The sequence below is a fragment of the Venturia canescens genome, chromosome 4, assembly GCF_019457755.1.
Source record: "Venturia canescens isolate UGA chromosome 4, ASM1945775v1, whole genome shotgun sequence".
Taxonomy (NCBI): domain Eukaryota; kingdom Metazoa; phylum Arthropoda; class Insecta; order Hymenoptera; family Ichneumonidae; genus Venturia; species Venturia canescens.
In genome coordinates, this window is record NC_057424.1 from 15,371,724 (window position 1) to 15,385,830 (window position 14,107).

Consider the following 14,107-nt stretch of genomic DNA (forward strand, 5'->3'; position numbering starts at 1 on the left):
TTATTGAAATTCCCTCACCAACCGCAACGTTACAAATATTTGCAAAAAATGTTGAAAGAAATTATTGCCGAGTGGGTTTTTTTTTAGCAACGGAAAAAAATGAATAACCACGGCCAAACGTTTCTTACACTTTTCCATTTCCGGTCTAAATTCATCGATCATCTATTCCGTCACAGAGACGCGAGAACAACAAGCGTCGCGCTCAGTTTCTCTGTCACCCGCACAACTCCCTTTTTCCCATTTCCCCGTACTTCAAGTACCCTCTACGCGGTTTGCAATGCCTTTTTTACCTTGCTCGGCGAGTACGTCCCACGTAACGCGGCAGCACATGCGACGGAAGTATATATTAGCATTTAGAACGAAATAGAAAAAGCTTTTCTCGGATGTTACTTAACTTGCGTGTATACATCTTTGCTTCATTTCGTTGCACGCCGCTTTCATGCGCGCGTGAAAATAAAATTTTCGCGTAATCTCAGCCAGCTGACGACTAATAATTATCAGTGAAATCGTATTGGACGCAATGATTCAATAAATTTGCACAGCTGCAAAAATGCCATTGAAATATAGCGAAGCTCGAACCTTCGCGTATATTGAATTTTCATTGTCCTTGGCTATCGGGCAGGAGAACCGTAAAAATGAAATACGCATCACTCAGCGATTAGGTCAGTGAAGTATTGCGAAGAATGGACATTTTTCTCTCCCCTCGCGCTTTCAATTTTCGACGATAATCTTTCAGGATCGATTTTCTTCAGGGATTTTAGGATAAAGCTGATGAAATGGGCATGCACCAGGAAATCTGATGCCCGGCATGCAGGAGTATGGCTTCTTATATAGAGCTGGGCGTGCACCCATAGATATGGAACGACGCATATCGATTGCGAGTGATTTTTGGACAGTTCGCAACCCAGAAGTGGATGGGGTTCGTTCTGTGTCTGATAAAATGTACTCGTCGAGTTCTAATGACCCAAAACAATGATTGTGGCATGAATAAACAGTTAGCAACGAGCGCAGAAGGTGGGAATAGAGAGAAGGAAACAGGGAGATCGATCGAGTGGCGGAAAAGGGGAGAACGAGCAGCGGAGAGAGAGGAGCAGGCTGAGGCGAGAGGCACTACAGGAGAGTCATACAGAATGCAGAGGAGTCTTGGGCTCAAGAGCCCGAGGCTCATCCATGGATCGCAGTGACGGGGTTGCGGTGCTCCCGTATCTTGGGAATGACAGAATTTGATTCACGATAAAGGTCGAAGACGATATGTTGGGATTTATCTGATGGTATACGTACACGAGGCTGACGTATATAAATCACGAAGCGCAATCCTCGGAGTCAGTATATCTCCTTCAATTTCGCGACGATCTTTTTACTCCCTTTTTTCCCGTCTCCTCCGCTGCTCCCTTTGACATTCTCTTCCTGAAATTCCTCTCCATACGTTTCTCTAATCCTTCTGTTTAACTTGCTCTTCTTCGTTTCGAAACGAAAATTTCACACCGAAAATAATACTCTCACGAGCTTCGCACAGCGGTGCACGTAGTCGAGTCCACACACACGCGCGAGCACGCGGTTTTCCGGTCTTTCGAAAGCTTCTATCTGCTGCGACAGACGTCACAGAAGAGATGCCTACTCCGTGGCAAATAAAATAATAAAAAGTCGGAATTATACGCGACGCAAACACATACAGAGACATCTGCAATACTCCTGTGGCGTAAGGGAAAACCTGCGACCAGGAGAAAGAGGGAGGGAGACCCAGGAGAGAGAAGGGCAGACGGAGGGCTAGAGTCGCAGAGATATACGTTGATTTACGATGCAAACGGTCGGGGTTATCCAACGAGCAGTCAGGAAATTCGGTGATTCATTGGCGGCTGAGTGGCGAGATGCAGCGGTTTTCACGTGCTGTGATTTGCTGATGGTACAGAGTGTGATAAATAGATATATGCGCCTGTTGCGTGTATGTTTGTATATTATTTGGGGAAAGAGTTTTTGAGGGCCACGTGACTGGGGAATGCTCACACCAGAGGGAGAGAAAAAGGATGGAGGGAGCGAGAGGAATATGGAAGGAGGAAGACTGACAGTTGTTCATCGTCGTGATACCTCACGTGTACGAAAACCTGAGTTCTCCATTAAGTTAATGAATAATGCTAAATTGGCTTGGTTGAAAGCTGATTAAGTTTTGGCATATCCAGTTGTTTTATTCAAAATGATCAGTGTGATTGGGTACACAGATTTCTTTGGCTTCTGCTTTTGTTTTGATGTTAAACTAAATTTATGCTTGGACGGAATGCATTTTGGTGGCGGAGCTGGAAAAACGGATTTACGGAACGCTGATACCTTTTTGTTTATGCAGGTTTTTTTGAACGTACTTCGTATTGTGAAGATACACGGGTTCCTGTGTGGTAACTCGGTTTATCAAGGAAGGGCTACACGAGTGAGCAACAAAACTGAGAAAATTGTATTTTAGATGAATTACTGGGAAAGAATGAAAGTGAGCGTTCGCAAAAATATGTTTACATTGAAATCTAAACTAAGGTACTATTTACAAATTTATCAAGAGAACGTATTCGTTTGCTGCCCCCGGAAAATACTGTTTTGAGATATGGATACAAAATCAACTTTTGAGTAGCTTCAACGAACAGAAAACCATACTCGATATTTAGTGTTCGAGCTTTTATAGTTTTAAGGGCATACACTTGTGATGACGGAAAAATCGAAAATTTTTTATCAGATATTTTTCAAGTACAATGTCCGAAGAATATTCTCACCAAATTTCATAAAGATTGGAACATTAAATTCGTAGCTATGATTATCTCAGAATCGTTTTTTTTTTAAATACCTTTGCGGTGGACATACGATTACTAAAAAACAATTAATCCGATCCATACCGAATTTATACGACTTATTTATTATAATAATAGCTAGAGTCCGGACGAAGGATTTCGTATTTTGTTGGAGAACAAAATTGTAATAAAAAAACCGAAAATATAGCGCCTCAAAAAATTAATTTTTTATTAAAACTATCACCTTCTTTTTTAAATCAAAATTTTTACAAATCCTTCGTCCAGGCCCAAGCTATTATTATAATAAATAAGTGGTATAAATTCCGTGTGTATCGTGTCAATAGTTTTTCAGTTATCGTGTCCACCGTAACTGATGCTCAAAAGAAGGTGCTACTGGAATACAGCCATTTGTTGTGCCATTTTGAGAAATTTTTTGTTAAAAAAATTGTACAAGTACATGATCATGTTATGAATGTCGTTCACAGTTTTTCAATAAACATTTATTTTCTAGTCGAAAAAAAATCAAGAAGTCACATTTTTTCGCCCGCCGCAAGTGTATACAAACCCCTTAATATAAACCTGAACCAAAAGGTTGATAATATTCATACGTTGATTATAGCATTGGTGATATTTCTGTGTCACGAGGACGGATATTTGTTTCACTTGGATGATGATACGAAGTGGACAGGCAATGGGAAAATACGAAGTAGAAATAGGGAACATGCATAAAGAAGTGGCGACGCTCCAAAAAGCTTGTACCATAGGTGCACCGGAGAATGCAGTTATTTTTCTTTTCCCCTTATTTGCTTTTCCTCTCTCTCTCTCTTTCTTTCCTCCTCTTTCCTTTGCTTACACATCTCTGTATTCAAGTTTTCCCACGGATGGTTTTGCGTTCGTGTCAGTCGCAGGGCATGAGCGTCGAGATGGGCAAGTATAAAGGTCGCCAGACGGGCTTCGTGCGTTGGTGTAGCGAGGACAGAAAATGTGTACGTATAAGCGTTCTCTCGACATGAAAATCAGCATGCAACTTGGGTCTCCCACTGAGCTATAACAAGGAAACCCTTTTTTCCCTTTCCCCGTCGCAACTTCACCTTCATTTCTTCCATTCTTTGAGTTCACAATTTTCGTCGTGACACTTTTTTCCTGAGCTACCTTTCCATCATATCGCGCTAGACTTCTCTCTTCGGTATGTGTACTTATGCATGTGTGTCTGTGTGCGCTCCCCGTTCGACGTGGGACCTTTTTCGCCCCTTAATTCGAACGAACGCTCCACCCGACCCCAGCTTTTCCCGTCAAATGCACTATTCGCTCCAGTTTTCGTGTTCACCTTTACCAAATATTTTTGACGTACGATATACCTCCGTTAATTGCTTTTCTTCTAGTGTACTTTTGTCGTTTTTTCACTTCATTTCCCGGCCGGAAGATCTGCTATTTGCTCGATTTTTCTACCGAGAATTCAATAATCCCTGTGAGCCTTCGAGATAACTTGATGGACAGTGATTTCGTGGCAGAGATCTCATCGGTAGAACTGCAGACAAAATATATTGCCTTCGTTTCCGTATTATAGGACGTCGCACTATTTCTATCATCATTTTCATTTTCTTGTCAATTGTGAAATATTATTAAAAATTTGATATTTAAGGGCGTCTCCCCGCGTGGCAGTCAATTTTTTTGGGGCGAAGAAAAAACATCGACTTTCGAAATTTTTAGGGTTCATTTATTGGTATTTCAACTCTGTGATAAAATTATTGAGCTATGAAACATTTTTGGAAATTGAAATCAGGTGTTTCAAAGCGTGAAAAGTCTTCGATTTTTAATATTCCTGTATGATTTTAGTTCAGATGATAGCCATTGCTTTACAAACAAATTGCTCAACGGTTATTTCATCTCAGATGACCGATCCCCCGGAATCGTGGAGAGCATGGAGAAACATATGAGTTTCTGTGGAGTAGTTTTACACCGAATTAACCGGAGATATCGGAATCAAAAACTTCTATTCTAGAGTTCAAATACCAATAAATAAACCCTTCCAATTTCAAAAGTCTTTGATTTTGTTCCTCGCCGCAAAAAAGTCGCGAAAAAGCCCCAAAAAATCCGGCTGCCACTCGGACAGACCCCCTTAAAAATGTAATTTTTGGAAAAAAGTCTGACCTGAAGTCCACGAAGGATCGCGCCGCGTTGTTATCTTAGTGAGACAAAGAAAAAATAAATTCGAGCCGGTTCGTTATGGTCCGGATGCGAAAAAAACGTAGCCTCCAGTTCAATGTTGATTGTGAAGGAGCTTTTTTGTACACTGCAGAGGCTAATTTGGTCGTTCAGCTCGAGTGGCGATAGAGTCGAAAGCGAGGAACATCGGGAGAGGGAGAGTGCGAAAGAGCGGGAGTGAGGAAAGGGCCAGAAGGCGTAAAGAAACAGAGAGAAAGGGAGCTAACCGTTCGGCGGTGTGGAGAAAAGTACGCGAGTAGAAAAAAGCACCGTGTCGAATTGCGCCCTTGAGGGGGTGAGGAATGCAGTGTGTCTATGCACAATCTCACGAGTGCTATAGAGACTCCGAGGTGGTTTAACAAAGCTTGTTTGGTTCCAAGAGCCTCGGGGCATAAAAGCTCGTACCTTCCCTGTCCGTTTATTTCGCACAATGTTACATGGACGTGTAGCCGTGTATGTGTTCTCGCTTCTCGTGTGTATCGTGTAATCTTCGGTGAACCACGTGCTCCCACAGACTAGTTACGTTTATGTAACTTTCATTCCTCGAACTTTGCCCTCGATCTTTCCAAACCGCAGCATTATTCGAGTTTATTATTCTCTTCTGACCTGCTCAACACTCGTGCTTTATTCTTTAGGGCGCTCACGAACACGATTACAGTTTTGGTAACGGCGGTCACGTGACTCTCTTACTTTATTGTCAAATGAAAATATTCGCTGTGCTGCTCGAGTGTTTGCAAAAACGTGAAATTAATACTGAACAATGATATCAACAAACGTGGCTCTGTGACAGCTTCGAAATACTTCTCTTTGACGATTCACACTTTTCGATGCAATTTAATACCTTCGCAGAAGCTTTTTTCTCAATTTATTCTCATGTTCTGAAGATTTCTCTTTCAAAAATACAGCTCGATTGCCTCCACCACTTTCTAGACACCTCGTTTCATAGGCAATTTAATACTGTTGTGAAGCTTTTTCAATAATTTAAATAACCGGAGCGCGGCTTGACTCACCTCAATCACACGAGACTTGTTCAATATCGTATTGCCGGAAGGTTGAAAACGTTCCATGTCTCGCAATACACCGCGAACTCCAATATCGTCCGCGTCGACTAATCGAAAGGCAGTGATGTTGACAAAATTGTACTTGAAATCTTCGAGATCGAAAGTCTCAATATCCTGGTTCACGGGCAAGTAAATTCGGAGGGAAGAATTAAATGTTTTTTAATGAAAGCCTCGCAAGAGGAACGATTATAAAAATATTATTAGTGTCGAACGTTACTCACAAAAGTAGTGAAGAGATAGTGATAGTTGTAATCGTTCATTTGTAACTGCAGTATCTGAATCAATGAGAATATATAAATTCATGAGACAATGAGAATCTGTGAATTTGGAGTTACAAAAGGTCTTCATGAGTTTCGAGATCCAAAAGCTCCATTTTTCTAAAACGTTGAAATAAAAGGCTGGATTTATTGCACTCACCATTCGTAGGAAATGATGCATGTGCTCGGCTTTGGTGTCGACGATGAGATTTCTAATCTCTTTGGACTTGATTTCAGACAGCACTGGCCTGTAGGAGGCTGGGTCGGCTTGTCTGAGGTGGATCTCGAGGTCGCGAGATCTTGGCGATCGGACCAGTTCTCGTAACTTTACGAGACCTGAAACAAGTAATAATAGTTTACGAACACGATTACTCAGTTTATACTTAGTTTAATTCATAACAGTTTACGAAGGACTTTTCAATGCGGAAAATATTGGGCTTCCCTGCGTGCGAAAATGTTTTTTTTCATCATTTTTATCCTCGTAACAATTTGCCTGGAAAGTTGAATGATGTTCCATTCGAATGATGCTCATTTCCAACGGAAACCTGTAAATAGGGCGTCACCCGATGAAATCAATACGTCGGAGTGCCTAAGTAATCAAGGTATCATCTCCACTTGTGGGTCTTCCTGAAATTCTCGTTCGTTCCCTTGCGTAAGTTAGTCTGTTAGAAAAATGCATGCATTTACAGAGACTTCCGGATATTTCGATTCTGTACGCACGTACTAACGCTTACTGACGCACTTGCGTTTGTCAGAGTTGCTGGAACTTTTTTCTCAAGGCTACTTCGTCCTTAAAAGGGACATTGGACTATCAATTGGAAGTTATGATGACGGAAGGGCCCGTCGCAAGAAAACTATTTGCACTCCCCCATCTTGATATTCAGTCGAAGCCTCGTGATTCCATAAAATCCACTGTTACCTTAACGTCTTCAAACAGACTGCCTTAACGATATTTTAATTGAGAGTTGTGAAGAAGTTCTCTAATTGCGGACGAGCAAAGTTATACGTTTGAGTTTACAGAACGAAGAAATATATCAATTAAAAAGACTTTGCGAGTCGTTAAGTCATCATTATTTCTAAGCGGTTCAACGAATAATGATGGCAATCGTTGCGTTAAGAAATTAATATGATCGAAAGTTTTTATCGACAGTCTGAAATAGTCGAAAAATAGGGAATTCGGAATCTACTGACGTTCAGATTCTGGCCACTGCTTCAGAATTTTGCATAAAAAGTTGACGAACAATGAAAGAACATTCAATTTTTCAACTTTCGTACGAAATCAATAACAATTGGGGCGCTGTAAAACATCATTTAATCCTCTCTCCAACCTTCGAAATAGTTTTTCACAATTCCCTCCTCACTTAATCAGAACGGAAACAAAATGTATTGAAATTCGTGAAAATTTTTTTTAAGCAAAATCAGTTAGCTCTAAAAGTCAAAAACTTTTGTTCATCGCGCGATTTAATTACTGTTTGTTATTTTAGTGCGCCAGCACATATTTTTCTTTTCTGCAATCTGATGAACTCGTGTAAGAGGATAAATATTTCGTCGTATTCATGAGTACCGGATCGATGATCGGCGAGACTTCGCATCTCCCTGGAGATCCGATGTGAGGGAGAGAGTTTAACAGAAACCGTCGGATCGCTATCGCCATTCGAATATATGCATAAAACAGATTCATCGCGCTTTCTGGATAAACTACTGACGTGCATACCGGCACAATTGCGGTGGTGTATGTTCGAGCCAGCAGGAAACCCGGTGTCGGTTTTTCGGTTCGTGTGCAATTTCACAATTGCTAATTAGAGGATTGGTTTGATATATATTTGATTATCTGTGAAAATCTCGTGGATTCCTTCAGCCTTTTTCCCACTTCATTTTTACAGAGGCGAGACATCAATGAATTTCGTCAATTTCGTTTATTCAAAAATAACTTGAATATTTAATATTCATGATGACAGAAAAGCAGTTTTCCCAGATGCTCTGCGGCGTTTTTTTTTCTCAACTCAAATAAGTGGTGTTCGCAGATTTTGATTGTTGTCGTTTATTTGGATGATGATTGGCGCAAGGTTCAATCATCCTGTGCACAGCTTTCAGTGGTTTTAATTGTACGGATGACAGCACAGTCAATGCAAATAAATGATATGGGCGTTTAGGGTTGTTCAATAGCAAAACCCAATTTTTTACGGAAATTCTGACGCTCAGAAAAATCTACAGAATTGATTAAAAAAAAAGTAGCTCTGCAGCATAGTTTTTCAGATATTGCAAGTTAAAGTTCTATGGTTTCTCGGTCTGAACACATGGTAATCGTCAAACAAAATAAAAATCGTATGAGAATTTGAGTGGAAGAATTTCAAGGTTCGCGACGTCGAACGTACCTTAAAAAGTACCTTAAAAAAATGGTGGAGAATTGCCTGAATATATATTTGCCGAACATATCTGTTTCGTGTCGTTGAATAAAATAGATCAGAGCTGAGCGATCTATTTCGAAGCATTGAAACTTCCTTTAATTTTGCGGTGTTGGTGTGCTTTTGTCGCATTCTTGCGTGGAGACATTTAACAGCGCATCGTGAGCGATAAAAACGAGATGATTTCTCGGCTCTTCGAAAAAGGATCAAGCTGCGTTTCCGACGGAAAGATCTCATTAGAGCGAGGAATGAAGGCGAAAAAAAAGAAAAGAAAAACAAATAACGATAAATAAAAATAAAGGGGATCGGAAAATCGGATATAAATCCGATTTTGTCGAGGAAATCGCGAGACGCGGACGCAAGGAAACGAATGTCAGAGTTGTAATTGTCTGCGAATCGTTCGTCGCGTACCTGAGAGACGAGGGAGCGAGAAAAAACGTGGCGATAAAAAAAGATTTTGAGAAAAAAAGAGGTAACACGGAGCAAAAGAAAGAAAAAAAAATAATACGAGAAGGAGAAACGTAGTGAGAGAAAGTAAAAAAATCGACGAGTCTGGAAGAGCAAGATAATTTCTCCAGGGACTTTTGAGGATCGTGAGTGTCGGTAGCGTGCTCAAGTATCTTGCCAAGTCCTTTTGCTTCGCGCTCATACGAAACACATAACCGAGACGTTTTCTCGGTTATGTCGAGCGTCATATAACCTCTAATGACAAGCCGTTTATGATCGTGCTTCGCATACCAGTACTCCTCGAATACCCGAGCGCAGGTATCTCTACAGATAGACACGATTACAGATAAAACGGTCTAACTTGACTTCAAAGAACCGAAAATCCAAATTCTCGCAGCGTCTTTAGCTCAACATTGTTGAAGAGCGCGAATTATTTTGAGTGGAATGTTTTCTAACGATTTTCGACTTCGCCAACGAAAGTTCCAGCTGGACAAGTGAATTGTGATCGACCAATTATTCGTTCGATTATTTTCTATCGATTCGGTTTCAATTCTAATTATTATAGGATTTTCATTTCTTGAGATTTAGCTCGCTTCGATCGAAAGACGATTTTACATTTGAGATTCGACTTCCACAGGACGTTCAACGGTCGAAAAGAGTTGCTTCGACATTTTTTTTATAAAACTGTTGACAATGCGCTCGATTCAACGAAAAATTGTAGCAAAGGGTAACTCTATGGGGAGTTCGTAGTGGAGAGTCGACATCGAAGTATTCATTATGATGGCGTTTCTCATTTAAAAGTGCGTATTACGAGAAAACTTACGTGTGACCTGCCTTTTTTCATTGTCGCAAAAACGACTGATCGATCGACGCACTGAATATAGTTATATACGTCGTGGATAAGGGTAGGATTGAAGGGGAGAATGGGGAACGTGTTTAAGGCCTACTTGAGGAGCTTCCCTTCTACACAATCGATCTCCTCATCGTTCTGTGCCCCCTCTACATCCTATGAGAGAATTTCTTGATGATTTCCTTGATGCAATTAATTCCAGCCTTAATTCAATATTGATTCTATTTACAGGCTTTAATGAAGCTCCGATTAAGCAGGCTTTGAATGAAACTCTGCATTTGAAATACACATTGAGGAAATCAGGGATTTAAGTGGGAGGAAAGAAAAGGGATGAATTGATTGCAACCCTGTGTTTTGCTTTCGGACGATTTTCGTTCACATATTTACAGAAAATAAAAGCATTGAGCTCTGAATACTTTGTCATCTCCCAAAATATTTTTTACCCGTTGAAAAAGAGTCGCTTCGTGCAACCGATTGGTAGAGAGTTCAGTGCACGTTTGTCGAACAGCAAGCACAATTAAACATTCAGACTTGGATTTGGAGGACCGAAATAAAAACGAAATTAGGTGCGACCTGATTGCGACGTAGCTCAGCTATTAATTGTCTTCAGCATGCTCGATGGATGGAGGCCCGAAATCGATCGACGAGGCCTCGACTACGTGTGACTACGTGAATTAAATAGAAACTGGTCGACCTGGCGAGGGCAAAAGGACAAATGTCGATTATTCCGGAGGCGATTTTGCTGTACTGATTTCCTTTCTTTTCCATGCCACGACGCTTCGACTTTTGTTCGCGTCCTGAATATTGTCTTGCAGAAAAAAAACGACGAAAAACGTCTTTATTTATGTAATCCTGTGAAGCCAGAATGGTTGGTTGCTCGAGCAAAAAGTAGTAGGAAATGTCATGTCGAGAGAATTATAAATATGCATGAAACGCTCTAGATCCTCGAAGCCCAACGATAAAAATAGACAACTTAAGAAATTCTCAACCACCAAGAGACTCTTCAGACTCTGACGCTTAATACATCTCTTAGAGCACGCTTTGAGAACATCTGAAAGCCACGATCGCCAACTTCTCTTTTCATTTTATAATTAGCACCTTCTATCTCAAATACGTCATCGTTTTACTCGTTAATTTTCTCACGATATTTGACTTTCCTGACAACATTGTATGCTTGTCAGGTTCTTGCTACCGAAGACGCGTCTTCTTTGCAGGAGAGTACGGGGCAAAAGGGGGTTCTTAAGGAAATATTGTATTTTTCTTGAAGTTTGGAAAGCCTTACTTGTTCCTCATTCCCAAACGTCAAGGGGCGTGTTGTATTTGTCGAATAAATTTTTTTTGGGCTCCATGAGGTGAATCCACCCTTGAAAAATTGATTTGATGATTTTATACTTTACTGCAACTTTACTTCAATGTGTCTTGACTAATTCGTCCAAGAAGCATTGAAAAAGTCAAGTTTTTTCAAAGTTTCCCATTTTTACATATTTTATCCAATTCGCATTTATTAAAAAATTTGTTTTTTCTACTTTTTTTCGGAGTTTACTTTTTCGAAAATTTTGAACAAAATATAATTTTTTTCCTTTTCTGAGGGAATGTCAAAAATAGCAAGAATAAAACGAAAAATTTCCGCAATTTTTGAAGTTCTAGTTTTGTCCCGGTTTTATTACATAGCTCGAATATTATACTCCGGGGGACTCAAATGATCAAAGAAAAAAAATCCCAAAAAAGAGAAAACGTTCAAGTTTTCATTATTATGCAAAATGAAATTTTCTACAACGCAAACATCAAAGCGCAATCAAACCGTTAAAAATTTTATGCGATTTTCCTATGAAAAAGGATGATGAAAGAGTCAGCGATGAGATTTCCCCATAAAATTTGTTATCCTCACGACGAAGTAAAAACCACGTAAAAACATGAGCTCACCATAATCATCCTCGTAAACGATTGCGACTTTGGTCCAGTTGAGGAAGTCCATGACGTCCTGATATGCCGCGTTGAGCAGTTTTTGTGCGGGATGTAAGTTGATGCTGAACTCTTTCGCCTCCGCGTCCAGGTCCAGCCTGACCTCCAGATGCGGAATGTCCAAGGCATCGCAGATGCTGTGTATGTGCTGTCCCAGAATGGGATCGGATGGCCCGAAGACGGCCTGTACCCCGAATTTGACTTGCTGACAAGCTGCGGAAGAAGCACCAATCGTTAACTCCATTTCCTTCAAATTTTAATCGAACGAATTGCCATAGCCAACCGCGTGGATAATTCCACAGAAGAATTTCGCTGTCCATTAAAGTTTGCATTTTTGGAATATTCTCAACCAAAAATTGTCCTGAAAAAAATCACTTTTCAGCCCGATACAAGATTTCTTGATTCCCCAAGTACCGATGTTTCCCGACCACTCCATCGCTATGAGACAATTAAATAATAAATGCATTGAAAAGATTCGATCGTAAAACCATAATATGACGTCGTACTCTATTACAGTGATTTCGATTCCCGATAGCAGGGGTCCCTCGTCCGCGGATCCTCGTAAAACATTAATAGCAGGATTTTTTTATGTCAACGAGGAAAAAAGGTCAGTATGGTCTCGTAAAATTCTTGATGGAGTCGGTGGAAAAAATTTCGAGGATGTAGTTCGTTGTTGAGTGAGTTCATTTTAAAACACTTTTTTAACATAACGAATTTGGCTTTATGTTTTTCTTCACATCTCCGTTCTACAGACATTTGTCTGGTTATTCGGTGTGATTCGTGGCTCGACGTAAACACATGCTTAATCATATTTCAATATAAGCAAGTTAACACTGCACTTTAGGAGCCTCAAAATGCTCCCCCCATATTAGGCAACTTCTTCGAGATTTAACCCTCGCATGACCTCCTTCGGGAATTGGTTATCTTTAGTTTTGGTTATATATTAGGAACAGGGTCGTTACAGAGTCAAACAGAATCCTATCTTATGTACGAACGCCTTGCCAGAACTAACGTAGATTTGGGGGACGTTTGCCCCAAGCCAACCCTCATTTCGACCATTCTAAACGTCGGGTTAATGCCGCAAGGATTAAAACGTTCCGTCATACCGTCAACAGTAGTCTCTAGGGTCTCGGCTATAGATGGCTTAATGGCACTTTCAATCCTGGTTGAATGATGACCCTTTTGAACACGTAACCTCACTCGCCGAATTAAGCGGATATTTATAATTGCGTGTTCATTATGCTTTTTATTTAATTTTTATTTAATTGAATTTTAATTTTTTTTTTATTTAATTGAATAAATTTTTATTTAATTGAAAGCAAAATGTCAAAATTCATGATTTTTAATGTTCTTTATCATCTGAGGGGTATTTAAGGGGTCGAGCCTAATTAAATGGGCAAAAAAGACTGTTTTCACGATTTTATTGACCCGTATAAATTATAAATATGAATATAAAAAGTGTTAGGGCTAAAAAATACACTCTTAAAATATACAAAATATTTTTTTATATTTATTTTACTCAGTTTTCGTGCAGAAAGATGATCGGAGAAAAAAAATGGTCTTAGATTCAATGGGCTATAGCGCATATCAGGAGATTTTTCATTTTTTCAAAAATGACTGAAAAAGAATTGATTTTTTGAAAATTCTAATTAGGGTAGACCCCTTAAATTGATTGCTTGATGGAAAGTATTTTGAGAAAGCAGCTTACGTTTTTATAGGGGAAAAAGGGACAGGGCCTAATCCCAATAGCAAAATCCCCAAAGCATTTGCTTATACTCGATGGGAAGTAAAAGGACAAAATTACTTTACAGCAACGGAGATCGGGGACGAGCTCGAATCCTTCGAAACTTTCCGAGAGAAAAGTACAAATTTTCATGAAAATAAAGTGAAATTTCGTCCCACGAACGCAAGGAATTTTATTTTGTTTTTATGAAAATTGACGCTTTCCACAGTGTGTTAAACATTTCCAAACATTCGATTCGTCCTACGACGCTTTAGTTGTAGCAAAAATCCGAATCTTTTAATTCTCTCTATGTACTCGCGAACACAACGTTATCCCACGATCTTATGTTTACTCCATCATAAAGAAAAAAGTAGAAACTCCGATGTCGAGTGCAGTTCTGTTCCTTCATAAATCTGCGTCACGGATCGC

At 39.9% G+C, this 14,107-nt stretch overlaps 1 protein-coding gene across 5 annotated transcripts in view; it reads right to left on the bottom strand.

The window, feature by feature from the left end:
- The window catches only part of LOC122409531 (glutamate receptor ionotropic, kainate 2-like), a 102,838-nt gene that overhangs the window by 36,806 nt on the left and 51,925 nt on the right, over positions 1 to 14,107 (bottom strand). For 4 of the 5 annotated variants that reach the window (XR_006260719.1, XM_043417165.1, XM_043417163.1 and 1 more), the window contains exons 4-7: positions 11,917 to 12,168; positions 6,452 to 6,627; positions 6,256 to 6,309; positions 5,984 to 6,148 (exon numbers count right to left, since the gene is read on the bottom strand). Coding sequence is in view for 4 of the 5 variants with exons in the window: in XM_043417165.1 (XP_043273100.1) it covers positions 5,984 to 6,148; positions 6,256 to 6,309; positions 6,452 to 6,627; positions 11,917 to 12,168 (647 nt within the window). In the remaining variant the exon portion in view is untranslated. The remainder of the gene's footprint in view (positions 1 to 5,983; positions 6,149 to 6,255; positions 6,310 to 6,451; positions 6,628 to 11,916; positions 12,169 to 14,107) is intronic. The other variant, XM_043417166.1, reaches the window with a different exon arrangement.